At 35.3% G+C, this 23,762-nt stretch overlaps 1 protein-coding gene across 2 annotated transcripts in view; it reads left to right on the top strand.

Annotated features, from left to right (window-relative positions):
- The window catches only part of ARFGEF1 (ADP ribosylation factor guanine nucleotide exchange factor 1), a 151,630-nt gene that overhangs the window by 44,042 nt on the left and 83,826 nt on the right, over window positions 1-23,762 (top strand). For both annotated transcript variants that reach the window (XM_058528826.1, XM_058528825.1), the window contains exons 2-7: window positions 1,142-1,172; window positions 1,852-2,008; window positions 3,499-3,645; window positions 5,581-5,760; window positions 10,778-11,054; window positions 14,111-14,221. In XM_058528826.1, coding sequence (XP_058384809.1) covers window positions 1,142-1,172; window positions 1,852-2,008; window positions 3,499-3,645; window positions 5,581-5,760; window positions 10,778-11,054; window positions 14,111-14,221 — 903 coding nt within the window. The remainder of the gene's footprint in view (window positions 1-1,141; window positions 1,173-1,851; window positions 2,009-3,498; window positions 3,646-5,580; window positions 5,761-10,777; window positions 11,055-14,110; window positions 14,222-23,762) is intronic.

Here is a 23,762-nt window from a genome sequence, read left to right as displayed (position 1 = left end):
AAAGTGTAATAGTTCATGTAAGGTTAGTACATGTAAAATGTAATAGTGCTTGGCACATAGTAAGTTCTCCACAACTGTTGGCTGCAGTAGTAATTATTAATGCTATATTAGAATACTTCCAAAGTTTAGAAAGGTTTAATTAATTAACCAGATTCTCCAATCTACCAATTAAATTTAAGGCTCTTCTGTTACAGGTAGGATTTATCTAATTTACCTCATCTGTTATAGGTATAAACAGTGAAAGAGAAAATTTTAATTAAATTGGGCATGTATATTTTATAATGCCTTGTATAGTCATAAATAGAAAAATTGGTTAAATATCAGCACACATAGTCAAGAAATTATATTCCTGGCCTGATAATCTCCTTGAGATAGTCACAAGAGTGGTGCATTGATTTTTTTTTTCTTTTCCTCATCCAGTATGTGCCTTATATTTTGTGACTTTGGTAACAGCATACATAATATTGTTTTTATTTATTTTATTTTTTAGTCTTTTTTTTTTTTTTTTTGGGGGAGGAAGATCAGCCCTGAGCTAACATCCATGCTAATCCTCCTCTTTTTGCTGAGGAAGACCGGCTCTGAGCTAACATCTATTGCCAATCCTCCTCCTTTTTTTCCCCCAAAGCCCCAGTAGATAGTTGTATGTCATAGTTGCACATCCTTCTAGTTGCTGTGTGTGGGACGCAGCCTCAGCATGGCCAGAGAAGCGGTGCGTCGGTGCACTCCTGGATCCGAACCCGGGCCGCCAGTAGCGGAGCGCGTGCACTTAACCGCTAAGCCACGGGGCTGGCCCCAGCATACATAATATTCTGTTCTTAATATTAATGCTTCTGGTTAATGTAAATAGCTACTTGACCAAAAAAGAACTACGTTGAGAAAAGGAAATGCTGTGGGACTTAGTAATCTGTAATTAATTGTACCTATCTTTATGATTGTTAATGTATATCCTACATATAGTTTTATAAAATTTTATTATTTATGTAAATTAACACATTTAACAGAATTTTAATACCTAATTTTCTTTTGAATTTGCATTCCTCCCAACTTGTTATAGAAGTTACAAACTAGTTTATAAAACCTGTAATCAAATTACTTCATGATTTTCAAGTTTTCTAATGTATGCTTCTTTTCTTCCCCCCAGAGGAAATAAAAGCGGAAACGGAAAAACAAAGGTTTGTGGGGTTTCTTTTCTTTAGTAAAAATAATTTGCAAACTTGTCAGTCTTGGCCAAAATAATAATACAGTCATCTATATTTTAGTGTGGCAAATTTTCTGCTTGTGATCTTTATAATAAAATCAACTTAAAAAATATTTTTTTAAAGAAATATAATTGTAAGCTTACTTATAAATACAAAAACATCTCCTGAATAAGTATATAAGGGTATTTCTGAAATACCATAAGATATGCTTTCAAGTCTTTGCTTAAGGACTTGGATTCATACTTAGAAAGATGACTAGGTTTCTTTGATAGTGTTAACCTCTTCAGGGGACAGTATTGAGTAACTCAGAAGTGCAGTTTGACTTAAGGACCAGTAGAAAGCCCATTGCTTTTTAAGATATTATGATACCAAATTTGTTAAGTGGCAGTAAAATATTTCTATAATAGAAACACCTTGAGATCTTTGGAAAGAGTATTAGACAAGAACCCAGTGTCTTGCATTTAGTCACAGCTCTGGGCACTAGCTCTTGACCTGTTGCAAATCACTTAACTTTTCTGGGCTTTGGTTTCCTCATGAAATATGGCAAGATGAAGACTGATTTAGGAAGGTTCCTTTTAGGACTGAAATTCTCTGTTTTCATCATCAATATAAGAAATGTGATATTCTTATTAGAGTCTTCTTTTTCCTTTAGTCCTCCTCATGGAGAAGCAAAAGCTGGATCAAGCACCCTTCCACCAGTGAAATCAAAGACAAATTTTATAGAAGCAGACAAGTACTTCTTACCCTTTGAACTGGCATGCCAGTCCAAATGTCCCCGCATAGTTAGTACATCTCTAGATTGTTTACAGGTATGTATAAAATAGCATTATCTAAAAACCATCTAATTTGAATGTGTTTCTAAAACATTACTCAAAATTGATAATTCAGACAATTTCCATGCAAGTCTTGAATATTCTTTTTGTGGTAAGAAACCAAATGGTTGCTTATATTCAAGAGAGACAATAATAGTTGCAAAAAGATGTTTCTAATTTAATGGTAACAAAAATCATCAGTTAGCTTAGTGAGACACAAAATCTTTACTAAGGTTATTAATAATAAAAGTGTTGATTTGGTCTCTTTTTGCATCAGTGAAATTCAACAATACTTGTAACCTGCTGCTGCTCACTTTACATATATCATTATGTAAATGATTTTACTTAATGCCTACTGTTTTATATAAAGAAATAGGTTAATATTGTCAGCTTAATATTTATAATCACTGCTGGACTTTAGCTCTGACCTTCATTTCTGTCAGAAAATTCCTTAAATCTTTTGCCCTGTTTTACTTACACACATACACACAGACACGGGATCCTCTTAGATGTTTGTCAGTCAAACATCCAGATAGATGGGTCCTTCTCTTTCTAGGTGTTCTCACTGTTTGGGGATTATACCTATTTAACTAACAATTCAGTGGCTAGGAAAAGACCATATCCACATCCATATCATATCATATCCATATGATTTCTTCTTAAGGTAGGTTAAGGATAAGTTCATTTGATTTGTGACCTTGTTTTCCCTGACAAATTAGAATTATAATACCTAAGGCCTTCCTTCCAGGGCTGTAATAGTAATGATGAATGAACAAATCTGTGATTTATTGCAGCCAGTGTGTGGAAACTGGGTTTTTTTTTGCATATTCACAGATCTAATTTAGAAAGAGATTTTGGGTCATTTAAATGTGTTTCACAAAAGCGGTATCAATAACGTTTACATAGAAAGTAGTAAGCTATTCTAATTCATTAGAGACAAGTTCAGAGGCCTGGCTTTCTCAAAGTATAGCCTGATGGTTTTGTTGTGGTTATTGTTCTGTTTTTGTGTTTTTTTACAAGTGTAAATCGTTTCACATTTGTAGCTAATAAAGCTTTTTTCGGGAAAAGTTGGTATAGCCGTGGCTTTGATTATACCTTAATTTTTTTTTTTGAGGAAGATTAGCCCTGTACTAGCATCTGTTGCCAATCTTCCTCTTTTTTTTCCCCCCTCCCCAAAGCCCCAGTAGATAGTTGTATGTCATAGTTGTACATCCTTCTAGTTGCTCTATATGGGATACTGCCTCAGCATGGCTTGATGAGCGGTGAGTAGGTCTGTACCCAGGATCCAAACCAGGGAACCCCGGACCACCAAAGTGGAGTACACAAACTTAACCGCAACGCCACCTGGCCGTCCCACTATACCTTAATATTTTTATGTAAAAAGTTTAGTGTATTTTCAATTGTATATTGTAAATTTCAATGAATATTTAATTAGTGTATATATTAGTTAGCTTAATTAGAATCTTTATTTTCTTTCTCCATTTCAGAAACTTATTGCTTATGGGCACTTGACAGGCAATGCTCCAGATAGTACAACACCAGGCAAAAAATTAATTGATAGAATTATTGAAACAATTTGTGGCTGTTTCCAAGGTCCTCAAACAGATGAAGGAGTTCAGTTGCAGATAATAAAGGTAACTAAGTATATAAAGTGAATTTGTTATTCATAATGTGTATTTTTTTAAATCAGAAGCGTTTTACCTTGAAAATATTTGGAAAGGTCATTTTATGTGCTTTCCAACTATAATAGAGGTCATTTGGGTGCTTTTTAGAGCCCATATCAGGGGATTTCATTGTTGAATGCCACGAGTTTGTTAGAAGACGACTATATTTCCGACTCTCTTATTTTGAAGGTCCCAGTTTAGCTTGGGCCCCGAGAGTCTTCCAGAGTTTTCCAGTTTCTGGCATGCTTACCATACATATTCCATCTTTTGAGCTTTAGGCTGCCATGTGAAATTTCCGTGACCCCTCTAGTTTCTTCGGTACTGTTGGACCCCCTTCTAGTGAGTCTGCCCTCTTGACTCGTGCTTCACCACGTGAATTACTTGTGCACCAGCTTTTCTGATTCCCTTGCACTTGTTCATCTGCTGAACCTGCTCATCTAAACCCTGTCCTGGGTCTGTGCTATAGCGTACCTGGATGGTTAAACTCCTTTGAGGAGAAATCGCTCAGTTGTGTTTTCAGTCTCTTACAGAGTTGTTAATGTTACTGCTAATGGTAGTGGTGGTATGTTTATGTATCAGTAAAATTTTCACGTACTAGTAGTACTTTTGAAATTGTTTATGTCTATAAAGTGTTCCTTCATGTGTGGAATATAGCCCCTTCTGAGCCTTTCAGTTTTATAGCTGTATTTACTTCACAAGTCGTATAATACCTTTATTCTTAAAAAGCTGTCCAATCATTTGGGCCTATCATTTGCAGTTTCTTATAATTCATGGTTTATTTAGCATGTACTCAATGCTGACTCTGCATAGCGTTGTACAACATAAAACGGACAGAAGCTATGAGTCTTTGCTTTTGAGAAATTGCAAGTAACCTAAGGTATGAAAATTCACATAAAGTTCACTTTATTGGAGGATTCACCTTAGGATTATTTTAAATTCTTTATTCTAAACATTTGTAAACATCCTCAGCAATAACAACAGCACATTTATTGAGTCCAGTCTGTAAAAAAGATCTCAGAAAAATTTGGAAGTAAGACACAATGTATATCCTCCAAAGTTGATAATCTGGTTTAACAGATGTATCATATGAGGCATATCTGTGCTCTACTGTGACAGAGTTTTAATGCTGTGCTTTTTTTTTTTTTTTTTTTGATGAGGAAGATTAGCCCTGAGCTAACATCTGCGCCAATCTTCCTCTACATTATATGTGGGTTGCCACCCCAACATGGCTGATGAGTGATGTAGGTCTGCACCCAGGATCTGAACCCACAAACCTGGGCTGCTGAAGTGGAGCATGCCGAACTTAACTGCTACACCACAGGGCCTGCCCATAAACTAAATTAAATAATATTTCTATTAAAGTGAAACTTGCATTGAAACAAATTAATTGAATGGTTTTCTAGTGTTCTGGTGTTGGGAGGATTATGTGGAAACTACTGCCATAATGAGGAGAACAAAACATTTTAACAGTTGACGATATATTCAAGACAGGTAGAAATTCTGTGTACACTTCCTAAAAGTGGTAATGGTGTCTGAAAGTTTTAATTCTAATCTAAAAATACTCATATTGGGGGCTGGCCCGATGGTGTAGCAGTTAAGCTCACGTGTTCTGCTTTGGTGGCCCAGGGTTCGCAAGTTTGGATCCCAGGCGCGGACCGACGCACCACTTGTCAAGCCATGCTGTGGTGGTGTCCCATATAAAGTAGAGGAAGACGGGCATGGATGTTAGCCCAGGGCCAATCTTCCTCAGCAAAAAAGAGGAGGATCGGCAATGGATGTTAGCACAGGGCTAATCTTCCTCACAAAAAACAAAACAAAACAAAATCAAAAAAAATACTCCTATTTTTGTGCTGAAACTCTGGATGCAGAAAATTGCTTTGACTTTGTCTTTTTTTTGTTTTAAAGGCTTTACTTACTGCAGTAACATCTCAACACATAGAAATTCACGAAGGAACTGTACTGCAAGCTGTGAGAACATGTTACAATATCTATCTAGCAAGCAAAAATCTCATCAATCAGACAACAGCCAAAGCTACTCTTACTCAGATGCTAAATGTTATCTTTGCACGCATGGAAAACCAAGCAGTAAGTATTAAGAAAAGAGAGAGATTATATAGAACACCACAGGCATCAAATGTAGAAGAGAGGCTACAGAAATAACAGTGAAATCTTTGTGCCTGTAGAGAAGAATGTCTTTGATTTACAGTTCTACTTACTGGAGATTTGTAATACTATGTTTTATTTTGTTTTGTTTTGAGGTTTACTGACTTGTTTGACTCTGGATAAAATTTTCTTTTTAGTTCATAAATAGAATGTGAAAGATATTGATTGCCATCTTCCTCATGAAAGCGTTTATGAATTGATATTTTTATATCACTGAAGCTTAGTGAGTGAGTGTAATGTAGATATAAAACTACCTAATTTGATCTCTTCTGGTATAAAATTATTTATTCATTGAGCCTTTAAAAAATAAATAAAAATACTTTTCTGTGTTGATGAAATTTTTTTTCAGTAAGAGATCAGCAGCTAGTGAATCATTTATTTATTTATTTTTTAATTGTCTAGGTCTTCATAATTAAAAACCAGCTTCTAACTTTTTATTTTAAACTGATTTTAAACTTAATGGAAAAGTTACAAAAGTATTACAGAGAGATCCTCTTTACCCTGCTTTCTTTAATGCTGAGATCTCATGTAACCAGTACTGCAATGATCAGAGGCAGGAATTAACACTGGTACAATAATACTATTAAGTAAACTACAAACCTTACTTGAATTGCACCAGTTTTCTCACTAATGTCCTTTTTCCGTTTCTGGATCTGATCCAGAATCCCGCATTGCGTTTAATATGTTGCGTTTAATATGCGTTTAATATGTTGTTATGTCTTAGTCTTTTCCGGTTTGTGACAGTTTCTCAGTCTTATCTCTTATCTTTCATCACTTTGATGCTTTTGAATGGTACTGATCACTTATTTTGTTGAATATCCCTCAATTTGTGTTGTCTAATCTTTTCTCATGACTAGAATGAGGTTGTCCGTTTTTATGCTAGAATACCTCTGAAGCAATGGTGTGTTCTTTTCAATGCATCATATCAGGAACTCATGATCTTGATATATGTCTTATTGCTGTTGAGGTTGACCTTGATTACTTGGTTAATGTGGTGTCTTCCAGGTTCCTCCACCGTAAAGTTACAAGTTATTCTTTTGCAGTTAATAGATATCTTGGGAGAAATACTTTAAAACTATGCAAATATCCTGTTTCCTCCTCATACTTCTCCCATCCCCCAGTTTAAGTATCCATCAGTGAATCTTGTTGGCAACAGTTATTATGGTATTTCTCTACTGATGATTTTCTGTTTCTTCCTCCTCTATTTGTTAATTGGAATTATTCTCCTTCTTTTCTATTTATTTATTCAGTTTAGTTATATCAGTCTGTATTCGTAGAAGTTTATTTTATTCTGTGGGTTCTAGTCAATACTATCATTATTTATTTTGTTGCCCAACTTTGCAACAAAGCTGCGTCTTTTTGACAAACTCTTATCCCTTTTTGAGCACCTCCTTACTTTCTAGACTCTCAGGATGTTCCAGGGTCTTTTTGAATTGTCTCTGCTTCAGCCCTGGAATCAACCACTTCAACAGGGAGCCCTGGCTTCTTTGATTGGAGAATGGTGATTAGAAACCAAAATCCGAGTGCTAGCTGTGTTCATTGCTGCTGGGATGTTATTACCTCTAGGCCCTCTCAGCAGACGGAACTAGGAAATACATATCTGTATACTCACCCCACCTCCCCACACCCTACACCTGTATGTGACTGTCTATCTGTATATGTTAAAAACTGTGTGTTCATACTGATACTTCTGATTTCAGTCCAACACCACAAGGTTCGTTTCAGCCTTCTCCCTTTTTTGTTTGTAACTTCCTCTCTCTAAAGAGTGAGAAATATGGCTTTAATTTTCTATGATATATTATTTGTTCAATCCTGTTATACACCTAAGATAGTTTTAGAATTGGTAACCCATATCACTGTGAGAAGCAAATTTACAGAGTAGGTTACAGCATTTATATTTAGTTTTTTTTTTTTTGTCTTTAGCTTTATAATATCCATTCAAAATATTGTTTTCCAAAGTTACTTAGGTTAGTCCTTTTCTTTACACTTTTCAACGGGATAATGTTATTCCTTTATAATACAATTAGGTTCACTTATTATTGCCTGTTTTCCATTTCAGTATCCCTCACACTCTGGTTAGTTTTAATTGCTTATTTATTTTTTGGATATGTTAACCATTACTATGATTTAAGAGTCAGAGCTACACAGAAGTTATACTCAGAGGAGTACTGCTCCCTCCTATTACTACCACTCCATTCCTCTTCCTCCCTTCTTTACACCCCTTCAGTGTAGCTAATCTCTTTTGTTTCTAGTTTATCCTTCCTGCATTTCTTTAGCACAAATGAGCAGATATATGTATGGTTTCATTTACCACCTTACTTAGATGAAAGGTAGCATAATGTATTAGTTGTCGGTCACTGCATAACAAATACCCCAAACTTCAGCTGCTTATCTCTCACAGTTTCTGAGGGTCCAGAATCCAGGAGTGGCTTAGCTGGGTGGTTGTGGCTTGGGTTTCACATGAGGTTGCAGTTGGCTACATGGATCACAATGTCAGCTGGGGCTGCAGTCATTTAAAGGCTTTATTGGGCTAGAGTATATACTTCCAAGCTCACTCATTTGGCTGTTAGTGAAAGGCCTCAGTTCCTCGCTGTCTGTTGGCCAGAAAGGTCTGAGTTTTTTTTACAATGTGGGTTTCATAGGGCTGCTAATGACATGGGAGCTGGCTTCCCCCAGGGTAGATGATCTGAGAGAGAGAGCAACAAGACAGAAGCTGCAGTGTCTACCTTATGATCAGAAGTGGCACAGTGTAGGAGGGAAATCTACAAGGAAGTGAAAATCAAGAGGTAGAGATCATTGGTGGCCATCTTAAAGGTTGGCTGCCACACATACTATAAGGCTCTTTTGTACTTTGCTCTTTTTGTTTAGCAGTATGTCCCGGAAAGCATTCAATGTCAGTTCTTAGAGATCTTCCTTATTCTTTTTCACAGATGCATAGTCCTCTAGGATGTACTGTAGTCTAGGATGTACTGTAGTCTGTTCATTCACTCTTCTATGTATTGACATTGGATTATTTCTAATATTTTGCAACCACAAATAATAGTTTTGCTGCTTTTTTAAAGAAATGAATGAAAATAATTTAATTGCTTTTTAAGGGCAGAAATATAAGTTTTATTGGTTTGACTTGTTCAGCAAGGTTTAATTACATTCCTTATACGTTACCAGCACTGTTCTGGACCTCAGTTATACAGTGCTGGGCAAAACCAACTACCTTCAAATATCTTACAAACTGTGGGCATAGAGGGGGAAAATGAACCTTGAACAGGTAATCACACAAATAAATATGTAACTGAATTGTGATAAAGGCTGTGAACATGTTTCCTGTCATGAAGGATATTTAATTCTGTGCTATAGATAATTACTGAAAAGTAGGAAAGGGGAGCAAAAGAAAATTAAAAGGGGAGCAGACTAATTTAACTTCCACATTTTGTAAAATTCTAAGCTAGGAGTCTAATTCATTTATATATGCTACTGATAATCTCCCCCCCCCACCCCACCAATAAAACTCTACAAAATGTTCAGTTCTAAAATTATTTCAAAGCAGAAAATGCTAAATTTCTTTAGAACCATGGTTCTCAACTGGAGATGGTTTTACCTTGAAGCCACATTTGAGACACTTTGGATTGTCATGACTCAGGTGGGGAGGCTGTTACTGGCATATAATGGGTGGAGGATAAGGATGTTGCTCAACACCCTGTGCCCAGTACAGAAGACAGCCCCCCCCACAACAAAGAATTATCTCATCCAAAATGTCAGTAGTACTAATGTTGAGAAACCCTACTCTAGAAAGTATGGAAGTGTATAGAAAATGTCAAAAGGGTTATTTTTATACAATAACATTTCCTGTTTCTTTTCAAGGGTATTTCTAGAGTTTCTACAACTCTGGAATAAGTAGAAAAAGCTAGAATTTGATGTCGTACTTGTCTGTGATTCCAAAGCATATGCTTGCCCCACTAAATCTTAGCGTAGATTGGCTGTAGTTAGGCTGCGCGTGAGATTGGATTGCAAGTCATAGGCTTCTCGCTTTTAATTTGGAGATAGACTTGCTCATGAATGGACTAAAGTATTGGTCTAAGAATTCTGTTCTGATTCCAACTGTGCAACTAGTCATGCCCATCAGTTTCTTTATCTGTAAAATAACAGATTTAGACCATGTGGATTATAAGGCTCTTCCTGCCTTTTGGGCATTCTTTTAATTCAAATTTGTTTTATAAATGCGTATAGTTAGTTCTGGTATTTCCACATAACCTGGAATACTATTAGGGAATATGAAATGTTCGTATTTAACACTGTAAAATATTTATCTTTGTGGAAATGAATTCTGTGAAAATCATTCTTATTAGGTCATGAGGACCAAAAGAGCTGTGTCTAAAAGCAATCAAGTGCTAAAAATGAAACCCTATAATCCTGGTTGTTACTGTTTTTAGCATCTTATAATTAGTGAGCCAGTTTTGCAGGTAGTATTATATACATAATAATGACAGAGCTCCCAAAATAAAACTCAAACATTTGTAGATACAGTTTTTTCATTCTTATTAGATGACTGACTGGGCAGAGAGATTTAAGTACTCTTTGCAATTTTATTTATTAAATATAATTTTATTAGTTTTTAATTAAAAGACATTTAGGTGTCATAAGAACATGTTAACAGAAGAGTATACACTGAAAAGTTCCCTCCCACTTTTGTTTCTAATTTGGTCATTTCCCAACCTCTGCCACCAATAGGTAACCGTTATTACTAGTTGCTTGTGTATTAACCACTGTTACTTGTTTTTGTGTGTTTTTAGTATATTTTATGTTCTTTGTTTCTGATGAACTATGATTTCTAAGCCTAGAGACAAGGTGGCACTTAGGATTTATAGTTGAACGTTAACATTACTCCTCCAAATTTTAAACAACTTATTTTACTAATATTGGAAATTATTCTATTTCTTTCCAGTTGCAGGAAGCCAAACAAATGGAGAAAGAAAGGCATCGGCAGCATCATCATCTGTTGCAGTCTCCAGTAAGCCATCATGAGCCTGAATCACCTCAGCTTAGATATTTGCCACCTCAGACTGTTGATCATATATCCCAAGATCATGAAGGGGACCTTGATCTGCATACAAATGATGTGGATAAAAGCCTTCAGGATGACACAGAGCCTGAAAATGGATCTGATATTTCCAGTGCAGAAAATGAACAGACTGAAGCTGATCAGGCAACTGCAGCTGAAAGTAATCTTTTTGAGAAGGGATTGTTGGGGGCGGTATGTGTGTAAGGGAACAGTGTAGGAATGCATTTTTGGTAAAGAAATGTGGAAAGGGTAATACTGCTTAGTAGATAGCAAACACATTGTGGTAATTGTGGACTTTTTCCTTCCTAGCTGGTGAAGTTAATTTCACTCCAAAGCATAAAACATCTATTAACGATGCAATGCATTCGTTAGCCTCTCATAAGCAGTATCCTTTATAGACTTGCTTTGGAGGAGATAATGTGTTACTGAAGAGGGTCATAATTGTCTGTTAGCATGTTATGTAGGAACTTCAGTTTTATTCTTAAAATTAGTTTCACAGCAAACGAGAGACCTATTTATTTAGTAAGGTTTTCTGGAATGTGACTGAAAATTTTAGGAAATTGTTATTAGTTCAGAAAATATTATTATGATCAAAAAAGTACTGAAATTAAATATAAAAAAAATCTTTTGAGTAACCACCTGACATAAAAAATATTTATTTTTGTATCCCAATGTGTAATAATCACTAAAATGGAGATGTTCTCTGACAGTATTTTTTTTAAGTAAATTTATTTATAAGAAAAAGGTTATAAGATTACGAAAACGAAGTTACACAAATTTATTTTACAAATATGTTTCTCTAAAAATAATCACATGAAGTCTTTTTTTTTCTCCAGACATTATTCTCAGCTTTAGCTGTTCTATAAAACTGTCAGGGAATTTGGTTCTTCCCTTTGTTCCTCCTTAGCTTGGTGTCAAAAAAGGATGGAAATTCTATTGCCTATTCAGTGTGGTTATGTAGAACCAGGATCGTTAGGGCTTAGTTACTATTCATCTGAATTCTATGTTTTTACTTCACTTTCTGGAAAGACTTCTATAATATTTTTCTTTTACCACATCTTTTCCGTATTCTAATAATGGCATGAATATCAGCAGTGGCATGAATAGTTGCTTTTTTACTATTTTAATAGTACTTTACTATTTTAAAAGGGATAATTTTGATAAACCAAGCATTCACAGTGCTCAAGCTAATAGTGAATCTGTAGTGCTTGTATGATTTACATTTTTCTAGCCTGCCGTTGCCAAAATTCCCCCTACTTTCACTGTGAGCTTATAAGGGGCTGACTCAAAGGGCTAATCTCTGATAAAGCTGGGACTTCATTCACGTGTTCCTTCACTTCTTCATCCATGCATTGAGCAAACATTCGTTTAGCATACTGTGTCCTAGGCACTTGTGTGTTAGGACTTGGGGTTAAAAAGTTGGTGGAGACATAGCCATTGTTCTTAGGGTGCTCATGGTCTGCCTGGATGGTGGATGGTCAGGCATGTATAAATGAGGTATAACAAGATAAATATCCTGGAAGTGGCATGCATAAGGTGATTCTGCTGAGGAGTGTTAGGGAATACCTTTGTAGAGAAAGCGGTGATGTTTTAGCTGAATCATGATGGATAGGGGTAGGAATTGGCTAGCTAGAAAATTTAGGAAATTTTCTGACAGAAGAAATGATGTGAACTGAGACTGAAGGAATGGAAGCATCTGCTATGTATGAGGTACCACTGTAGGTACCTTATAGGATACAGAGTTATAAATAAGACATAATTCCGTGTGGCATAGTCATGATTATTTTGGCTTTAAATGTGTTTTTCTCCCAACAGCTGATATAAATGAAAATTTTACCTGAGACTGAGAGCCATCGGTTAAGAGTACATGCTCTGGTGTTAGATTACCTGCTTTGAATCACACCTGTCACTTACTAGTTATGTGACTTTGGACATAATAGTTAACTTCTCTAATCATCTCCTATGTGTAATAAATATTACTCAGTTACTCTAATCTATTTCTATCAGATAGTTTATGTGAGAATTGACTCTTGGTTCACTAGTCATTTTGTGCACATTTTAGTGACTGTATATTTAGTTATGTTGAAACTCTAAATTTTTGGCCTCTAGGTAATTTTAGCCAACTAGAGCAGAGAAATACACAGCTTAAGAATGGTGGAAAAATGATCTGTCAAGACATTTTTTCTCCACAGAAGAGTCTAAATGCTGTTGTATTTGGATTTTTTTTGTAAAATAAGATTACTAATTTGACATGCTTATTTATTAGATTTCCCCTTGTAGCATTCAATATTCTGTAGAATGCAGCAAACAATAGATTAGGAGCAGTGAACAATAGGGAGGACGTGCTTCTGGAAGCCAGAATTATAAGCAGCAGTCCTTCATAGTAGTATGAGTGGGGACGGGGGTGTAGACAGCAGCAATATCAGCTGATATGCAGTCTGATGCCATTTGGTGTAGGGTAGTGGCTCCCAGAACAGGGTCCTGGATCCCAAAGCATCCAGAAGTGCTAATTGAGCCTTCCTGAGATATTTTCAGCATTTCAAAAAATCCAGTGGAAATCCTGTTTTTATCTGCAGTAGTCTATACAAGCTAACTGGAATGTCAAGTTTTTATCAATTTCTCTTATGCTGTTCAGAAGTTCTGATTGGCAGTTATATCTGTTTTCAATTAAAATTAAATTGGGGAGCGATTTCTTTTTTACATATTGAATTTAGTTTTGCATTGGATGTTTAGATTCTGTCAGGGAAGAAAAAGGAAGGAAGGGCTGTTGGAGGCCCAGATGGCCCTATCTCTGCTTCTTCAAGGACCTCACTATATTAGAGCACAGCGATGAGCTTGTTATTGATAAGCCTAATGAGTCAAAACAAGCTTTAATTACATTTAATATATTATTTGATAAGTATGTGGGACATGTTAGAAATGTTTCATTCAAAATAATTTTTAAAAATTTTGGTTCTTAAAGGAATAATCTAGAAAATTCACTTAAGTGGAATAATTGTTTAATAGCTTGTCAAATGAATCATTGTTGAAATTGACTTAAATTTATAAAGTATTTTAAAATTTGGTTTGGTTGTAAGTTTGAAAAGTTGAACATATAATTGCTTCTAGTTTCATGTATCTATTTGATTCTTTTCAGGAGAGTTTTTCATTATCAGTATTTAGTAAAAGTTTCCAAAAAATTAAAGTGATGTTTTCTTTAATTTTTCTTTTTTAAAGCATTATCTAAAAATGATATATTATATGATGGAGAAAGCCATGACTGTGAGGAGAAGCCACAAGACATTGTACAAAGTATTGTAGAAGAAATGGTGAACATCATTGTTGGAGGTAGTATATTTTACTTGAAATTAGTTTATTCTGTCTTAATCGTATTTCTTTTGAGTATAGAGACTATAATGTGTGGGGAAAAAAGGGCAAAATGATAAGCTCTTTCTCAAATTAGTGAGAGACTGTATGTGGAAAAAATATTTAAATAAATCTTTGGTTATAGAAGAGTACTCCTTAAAAACCCTGTTTCCCACACCATTATAGAAAAGTTGATACCATTTTATTTTTTGTTCTTGTGTTTGGTGGGAGAGGGGCAAAGGTATATTCTCCAGAATCTTCCTAAAGTTGCTAAACTTTGTAAACTAGAAAATGTTTAAGTTGGTTTGGTTTGAGTATTTCATGTCTTTGTGGGAAAAATCGTGATTTCTTATACTTTATTATCACGAGCAAGTCATAGTTGATATAGGGTCAGTTCCTATCTTATGGTTGTATTATAAAAATGTTTTAAAGTCTGTTAGGAATTTCACTCAAATTTTTCATAAATAGTATTATTATAGGTGGCATTAGATTTGAGACCAATCCACTGAAGCTTATTTAATTCATAGTGTCTTGCATAGGATTATACATAGTACCTTGCTACATATACTTCTAGAAGTATGATTAAATGTACAGTATGACTCTTGAATAAGAATAGTCCTGTTTCAGCCATACTTAACTCCCACTTATAACATTATTTCTAAGAATATATTTCCTTTCTTAGTATAACACTAGAATCAGGCATTCATCTGATTGGCCTTCTCATTTTTTAATTCATCTTTTCATTCAGCAAATACTTATGAAGTGTTTACAGTTGTGTGGCACTGTAGAGGAATACAAAAGTTAATCCAAGGTAGAACATGCTCTGGAGGAAAGGGTTCTGGAATGTGTGTATGTAAGACTAGTACAAGGTATAAAGTGATAAGTGCCATTAGATGAAACAGCCAAAATCCTATTAAAGTTCAGAAAAAAGAGTGATTATTTCTAACTAAAATGATCAAGGAGGGCTTCACATTTTAGATTGATCCAATGGTTTCTTTATTTGGATTTAGATTAAATTTATTTGGCAAGAATATTACATCGGTAATGTTAGTGCTTCTTACATCATTTAACTTGGTACATAATAACAAGTTACTCCCCTTTTGGTGATAATGTTGATCATTTGGTTAAAATGATAGACCACCAGCCCTCTTCATTGTAAGGGAACATTTTTCTCTTTATAATTAGTAAGTAATCTGAGAGTGATACCTTGAGATCATATGACGATCCATTCACTCAGGGGTTTTAGCATCCATTGATGATACTTGCCTTATATATTACGTTGGTTGCAGTCTAGTGATTTCATAATTCTAACATTGACATTTTTCTATAGAGAAGAGCTCCTCACCTTTTAAAAAATAATACTGTGAGCTCATGAATTCTTATGAATAATACTGTGAGCTTATAAATTTATTATTCAATGTGTTATGATCCTTTACCATCATTATTCTTTGTTCCTGATCTGGCCAGTAGTAATCCCTTCAAGCCTGCTCCTACCTTTGTCTTTTTGGTGTGATTCCATTAGTCTTTGACCATTTCCTTGTTTTCTGGAATAGTAAGATGTTCTAGATTCACCTTCAACTTTCCTTTGCCCTAGTCCTGGAATAAACTAGTTTTTTAAGGAGTCTTTGTTCTTTTTAGTGGGCAGTTGTGTTTAGAGACCAAGATCTAGGTACTAGGTGTACTCGTTGCTACTGAAGTATCATATTTCTAGGCCCTTCCAATGGAAAGAGATAGGGAGATACACAATCACAAGTGCATATTGATAGTTCCAATTCACATCCAGCGCCCCAAGGTTTCTCTTCATCTTCCTGCATTTCATATTTGTATCTCTCTTTTCCAACAGTGAAAACCCATATTCTCAACAACAATGTGCCATTACTGACAACAAACCTATTAATTGAAGTTCAAGATTTCTTTGCAATTATGTGTACTTAGAATATATCCTACTAAGGATGAAGAATGAGAGTACTAAGTTTAAAAGTTACTTGTATTAATTACTTATTGATTTAATTTTGTTTTTTTAATTGAAGAACATTTACATGATTCAAAGTCAAAATTATATAAAATATTTACTCAGAGAACTCTTCTATCCACTTCTTCCCTTTCTGACCCACCTTCTGTATGTAACCACTTTCGTTAGCTTTTAGTTTATCCTTTGTGTGTGTATGTGTGCATGTGTATGTGTGCGTTTCCCGCAGAGAAGTAAACAAATACTTACGTTATTTTCTTTCTTTTTGGTAGAACACTGTGTATCTTTTGTGTCTCCCTCTTTTTCACCTGATATATACTAAAAGTCCCCCTATTTCAGTTGATAGAGATATTTTGTATTCTTTTTTCTCTTAGGTCTGTGCATAATACTCTCTTATGTGGATGTATTGTAGTTTATTTAACCAGTCCTCTGTTGGCAGGAACTTTGGTTATTTCCAGTGTTTTGCTATCACAAATAATGCTGTGGTGAATAACCGTGTGCATCTGTGTTGTTTCTTATTAGTGGAGGTTTATCTTCAGGGCAAATTCATAGAAGTGAGATTACTGACTGGTGGTAAATGAATATGAAAATATGTTAGCTATTGCTGAATTTCCCTTCATAGGTATTGTACCATTTTGCGCTCCTACCAGCCACGTATGAAAGTGCCTTTTTCTCTGTAGCTGCCAGTGCAGTTGAAGGTTTTGAATTTTTGCCAACCTGATAGGTGAAAAATGCATCTTAGTTTGATTTTAGTTTGCATTTCTCTATGAGTGAAATTAAATACCTTTTCATATGTGTAAGGGCCATTGTATATCTTTTTTTAAAGAGTCATCTATTCGTGTCTTCTGTTTATTCTATTGTGTTTTTATCCTTTTTCTCCTTTAATTTTTAAGAATCTTTTATATATTAGGATTCTGATATATTTTAACAAATGTTTTCTCTCAGTTTATTTGCCCAAGTCTTTTGACCTTAATATGGTGTTTTTGCTCTGCAAAAGTATTTTTAGTATTTTTCTTGCATGCCTGCATACATATATTTAAGTATAAATGGAGCATACTATACTTGTTTTATAATCTGCTTTTTTCACATACTAAATTATAGTTTTCCTTTCATGTCAATTTGTATTTCATTATATTGATGGTCCATAATTTATTTAAATAATTATTAAATAATCTCCTATTAATACTAGCACTTAGATTGTTTCCAGGTTTTTGCTTTTTGTAACCACTGCTCTGATGAGCATTCTTTTATAGATTTTTTTTTGCACTTTTCTTTAGGATAAATTTATAAAAAAGGAATACTTTAATGAAGGTGTATAGGCATTCAAAATTTATATACAATGCTTTGTTTAATGTCACTTTAATAGATGGACTATATCTTATTGTTTTAGTTTGTGTTTCTTTGATTATTTGCAGCGTCAAACATAGGAAGCAGCTATTAGTTTTGTGGGTCAAATACTGGCAATTTCATGTGGTCCAACTGAGTATCTGTGGATTATTTATACTTTTCAGACTTGTCTGTTCATGTCTTTTGCCTGTTTAGTTTTTTGATTTTTTGTTCTTATTTCAAGAGTTCTTCATATTAAGAAATTAACCCTTGTTCAGTGCATTGTAAATATTTTTTCTAGGCAGTCTTTGTGTTGTTATACATTTGTTTATGTTGTTACTATTCTGAGCTGATATTTGACCACACAGAAAAAAATTTAATACTGTCTTTTCTTTTGTGAATTCTGTTTTTGTCTTGCTTAGAATGGATTTTACCACCCTAAGATTATAAAAATATTCTACTCTATGTTTTTCTAATACTTTTGTTTTCATTTTTTGAATTGAGATCTTTAGTTCATCTGAAATTTATTTTTCTGTATGGTATGATATTGGACAGCTTCCCAATTAATTTGAAATGCCAATTTTATCCCAAACAGTTCTGTTTGAGTTTTCTGTACAGTTATTGAGCTATTTATTCTTATCCAGTGTTGAATTATTTAAAATATTTTAACTTTACAGTACATTTTGATGTTTATGGTGCAAGTCCCCTCCATCAATTTTTACACTATCTATTACATGTACTCTTCAACATGAACTTAAAACCAATTCATTAAGTTCAAAAAATAAGTTTATTTAGTAATTGGAATTGTATTGTTTATAAGTTAACTTGAGGGAGATATATCTTTGCAGTATTGGATCTTCTTATCCAGAAACGTAAGTTTGTTTAGTCAAAGCTTTTATGTTATTCAGAAAGTTTTATTGTTTTCTTCCTTTGGTTCTTGCACATTTCCTGTTAAATTATATCTGTATTTTTTTGTTTTAGTTTTGATAGTATTATGGGTGGGTCTTTTTTCCCCCACTTCTTAATTTATTTGGAATATAGAAAAACTCTTATTTATCCATATTTATCTCCTATTTATTTACCTTTTGAACTCTCATATTGTTTATACAAGTTTTTCATTTGGTTATTTTAGGTTTTTCTAGGTGAATAATGCTACTTTGTCTTTGTTTCATCCTTTACAGTATTTATACCTCATTTTTGTTTTTTCACTTTTGTTATATAGCATTGGTTTGAACCTCTTGAAAATGTTGAAGAGTGTTAATGGTGGCAAGGATCCTCATTTTGTTTTTAACTTTATTGCTATATTTCCTATTAAGTTGATGATTGCTGGGGCCGCTTGGTGGCACGGTGGATAAGTGCGCGCGCTCCGCTGCAGCAGCCCGGGATTTGCAGGTTCGGATCGCGGGCGCGCACCGCCGCACTGCTTGTTAAGCCATGCTGTGGGGCATCCCATATAAAGTGAAGGAAGATGGGCATGCATGTTAGCCCAGGGCCAGTCTTCCTCAAGAAAAAAGAGGATTGGCATCGCATGTTAGCTCAGGGCTAGTCCTCCTCACAAAAACAAAACAAAACAAAAAAGTTGATGATTGCTATTGTTTTTTGGAAGATACTCTTTATCAAGTTAAGTAAGTTTTCTTTATTTCTAGTTCATGAAAAGATACTTTTATCTTTTTGTATATATATGAGTGTGTTTGTGCCTGGGTATGATTTTACTTTTTTAAATAAGGACTAGTTGTTGAATTTTTTAACACTTTTGCATCATTCTAGTGATTTTTCTGTTCTGTCTTTATTTTTTTTATTTTATTTTTTTTAATTAATTTATTTTTCCCCCAAAGCCCCAGCAGATAGTTGTATGTCATAGCTGCACATCCTTCTAGTTGATGTATGTGGGACGCGGCCTCAGCATGGCCGGAGAAGCGGTGCGTCGGTGCGTGCCCGGGATCCGAACCCGGGCCGCCAGCAGCGGAGCGCGCACACGTAACCGCTAAGCCACGGGGCCGGCCCTGTTCTGTCTTTATTGATTCTCCTCCATCTTTTGCATTCTTCCCTTCCACATCTCACACTATGCAGTTGTTGAGTATTTTGCATCATGTCCTTTGTTGCTCTTTCAATCTTTTCTAATTTCCACCATTTTGTGTTAGGATTCTACATTGAGAGAGGATGTTGCAAGGGGTTTTCCAATTTGTAAATGTTTTATTCATTAATGTTCACTCTGTTGCTTTTCCCAGTGTGTACTCTGTTGCTTTTCCCAGTGTGTGTTTTATTTCAGTAATTACCTTTTTGTCTCCAAGAACCCTGTTTTCCTCAGAGCTTCTTTTTTCATAGCGCTTTGCTCTTGTTTATTGATACAGCATTCTTTCACGTATCACTGAGAGTGCTAATTAGAATTGTTCCAGCTTTAGAATTTGTTTCACCAGGAAACCATTTGCTTAGATTGCTGAGCTTTGACCTTACTTTTGAGCAGTAGGCTTTACATTTCTGCCTAATTATAGAAAAGAAAGACTAGATTTGATCAGTATATAAAGAGCTCTCTAATTGTGTGCATTTCTTTTCCTTTTCTCACGAGGTCTTCCTCTCCAGAGTCGGTGAGGTAACTGCAGTCTAAAGGCAGACCTCATTTCCGAGCTGAGAACTGACTAAAAAGCAGATGCCTCTCTCACGTGGGGTGTGATCTAGTGGTCCTTGGGCTGTGTTAGCTTATCTCACTGTTTTGTCAGCACAAACTGAAGTCAAGTGAAGCTTGGGATAAATGCTGTGTGTGAACATTTTATATATTTTAGGCTCTGGGGGATTCTTCATACTTGTTCGTTTGTTCCCACTCTCCCAACCTTTGTCAGGGAATCTTCGGGCTGCCTTCATTCAGTTAGAGCTTTAGTTAGCAGTAGTCAGATAGAAACAGTGGAAGCCTGGAGCTTCAGGAGAGTTCACTGCAGTTCTAAGTTGGTTTTTCTTCTGTGCTTATTGCAGCCCTCATTAGCTGGGATACTGCTGTCTCCCCTCCTACTGTACTTCTGGGGTTAAGAGACTCACCAAACAAATCCTCCACTTGAATTAGCAGGCAGATATAGATACAGATACAGTCTAGATGATCATGGCTGCCAACAGCTCTGTTGGTAGACCTTAGCATGGTTCTCCAAGCTCTTTGATTCCCATCTTCCCTCCTACCCCGTAGCCCTTGCCATTCTAGGCTTTGGAGTATTTTAGAACCTGCATGGTAAAACTCAACCACTGTCAGGCCTATTTTTTGCATGTGTTCAATCACAAGCATTTGAACATTATTGACTTTTCCCTTGATCTAAATCTGTCATTTTCTAGGAACTCCTCCAAGATTTTGGTCCATTGATCATATCCTCCTTAGTTTTCCAGTGCAGTTAAAGACTTTGTCTCTTGTTTATATTTTTCTTAGTAATTTCAGTGGGATTCATCAAAGGAGAAGGTAAATTAGTGGGCTCAGTTCACCACCTTGAAAACAGAAGTCTGTACTTGTGTTTAGGGGACAATTAGAGGGAGAGTTAGAGGAGAAAACATAGAGAATCATAATATCTGACTCTATTAAGTACTTTCTATGTATCCCAAATGATTTTATGTGCTTTACTTGCATTTATTCATACAATCCTCTCCAATTGCTAAGATATTTAAAAACTGTTACTATTCCCTTTTTAAATATAAGAAAATTGAGGCACTGAGAGATTAATTTGTAGGAAGTGGTAAAGTGAAGATTCCAACCCAAGGATGTCTGGCTTCACAGCCTAAAAATAAAATCAGAGGGCTGGCTCAGTGGCGTAGTGGTTAAGTGCGCGTGCTCTGCTGCGGCGGCCCGGGGTTCAGAACCCCAGGCACGCGCCGACGCACCGCTTGTCAAGCCATGCTGTGGCAGCATCCCATATAAAGTGGAGGAAGATGGGCACGGATGTTAGCCCAGGGCCAGTCTTCCTCAGCAAAAAGAGGATTGGGCCAGCCCCGTGGCTTAGCGGTTAAGTGCACGCGCTCCGCTACTGGCGGCCCGGGTTCGGATCCCGGGCGTGCACGAATGCACCACTTCTCCGGCCATGCTGAGGCCATGTCCCACATACAGCAACTAGAAGGATGTGCAACTATGATGTACAACTATCTACTGGGGCTTTGGGGAAGAAAAAAAAAAAGAGGAGGATTGGCAGGTGTTAGCTCAGGGCTGATCTTCCTAAACGAACAAACCAATCAGTCAATCAATCAATGTTTTCAGTTCCTTTGCGAAATTTCTTAAGAAGGGAAGAAGGAAAGTGTTATCAATGAATATTGATTATTCCTTTCAGAAATTTGATAAAAAGAGATTAAAGGACAGTAGCTGAGGTGTGGAAAGAGTTGAAGGAATATATATTTTTTTAACGTGAAAAGAGTATGTTTGTTGAGTAATGGGGAAGATCCCATCGTGTACACAGAATTGAAAACATAATTAATAAAGAAAGTACTCAGAGGAGGAAGATACTACTGAAGGCAAGAAGAGGTGGATTTGAGGGCAAATGACTGATTCACCTTAGTAACACAAAGGAATACTTTTTCCCCTGAAATGAGAGAGAAGAAAAAGATTATTGTTGGTGTGAAGGAACTTTATGGTGGGCAAAGGAGAATGAGGAAGCCTATTTTAAATTACCTACTTCTTGGCTAAGTAGAAGGTAGAAGTCCTTTGTTAAAGGAAGGTGGAGGAGGGGCGATGGGAGGCAGTGTAATTGGGTGCAGAGAGAAAGAGGTTTGGGATAAGTGCTTTGGGGAATGATTATCAATTTGATAATCATTATTAAATTTTTTGTGACTTCTTCCAGAGAGTTCTTTGCATATATATAAGCATTCTTTATGTAAGAATATGTATATATTAAATATATACATTTGTATATATTATTAAATATATACATTTGTATATATTTGTAAATATATACATTTATATAAATATATACGTAGGTAAGATATGTATATATTAAAAGTATTTATATAGTATTTAATAGTATTTAGCATGTCAAACATTAGCATGTTAAAGCTTCAAGAGGTCTGCTGGGAAAGCAACTGTTTTGTTTTGTGTAATGCAGAGTTTCCCAAATATTTTTTATCAATGAATATCCTTTTCATGTAACACTTGTTAATTGCAAAACATACTTTGGAATTATTCAGTTTAGTCTATCCAGGGTATTCTAATTTGGAGAGTAGGAAGCAGCTTCAGAGTACGGATACCAGAAGCGGCTACTCCTTTTATTACTTGAGTCAATCAAAAATTGGGAACATATTATCAGTTATCAAGAAAATTAATATTAGCTACCACTTATTGGGAACCAGTTGTGTTTTTTATATATTTTGTGTGTGTGTATGTGCGTGTGTGTTTTGGTGGTTTCTCATAGATATTATTATCTTTGTTGCTGATGAAGAAACTGAGGCGAAGAAAGATGAAATAACTTATCCAGTTAAATGGTGGAGACATGATTGAAACACAGGTCCTTCATATTCCAAGATCTGTGCTCCTTATAGTACAGTATATTTTCCTTGTGGTAGCTTATAGTTTCTTTTAATTGGTAGTATGAAAGGAGCAGTTTCTTGCCTCGTAGCTGCTGAGTTATGGCCACAGATATGTATGTGTTCATTTTTTAAAGTAACATACTTTACGCCTAAACTAGTTCCGAAACTTAGTATTATTTGCCTTCTCTCTGTTTCTTCTACCAGAAGTCATTTCTTTCTGTTTATATTAATTATAAGTGTGATTACTCAGAGTGACATACTGGAAAATATTCAGAGATGTAGGCCATTATTTCCATAGCTGTGTTCCAAAGAATATATGTTGTGAGAAGTATTAATAGGTATTCTGAAAAAGGAGAAGGGGGCTCATGGTAAAACAAATTTTGGAAACACTACGTATTGCGTATCTGCTTTGGAGAGGGCTCAATGCATATTAGCAGATTAAAAGCTATAATAAAGAAACCAATTTCCCAGCATTTTCCTAACTTATTTGATAATGGGATATTTTTTCCAAGGAATTTCTCTTAACATCTTAAGGCATTGGCAATTCATTAAAATTCAGTTTAGTAAATGCTGATATAGAAGCTTCTGTTTTGGCACATCCCCGTTAGCCTTTCATCAGCTGAGTGTGTTTCATTGCTAGAGCTACTTAAGGATCGTATTTGGATGTATTCCAAATGCATACTTACTTACTAGTAAGTATTCTAACCCTTAAATGGAACCAATACGTATTACTTCACATTGCTTTTC

The sequence above is a fragment of the Diceros bicornis genome, chromosome 33 (assembly GCF_020826845.1).
Source record: "Diceros bicornis minor isolate mBicDic1 chromosome 33, mDicBic1.mat.cur, whole genome shotgun sequence".
NCBI lineage: Eukaryota > Metazoa > Chordata > Mammalia > Perissodactyla > Rhinocerotidae > Diceros > Diceros bicornis.
The sequence above is the reverse complement of the archived record's forward strand: the minus strand, read 5'-3'. Positions and strand labels throughout refer to the sequence as shown.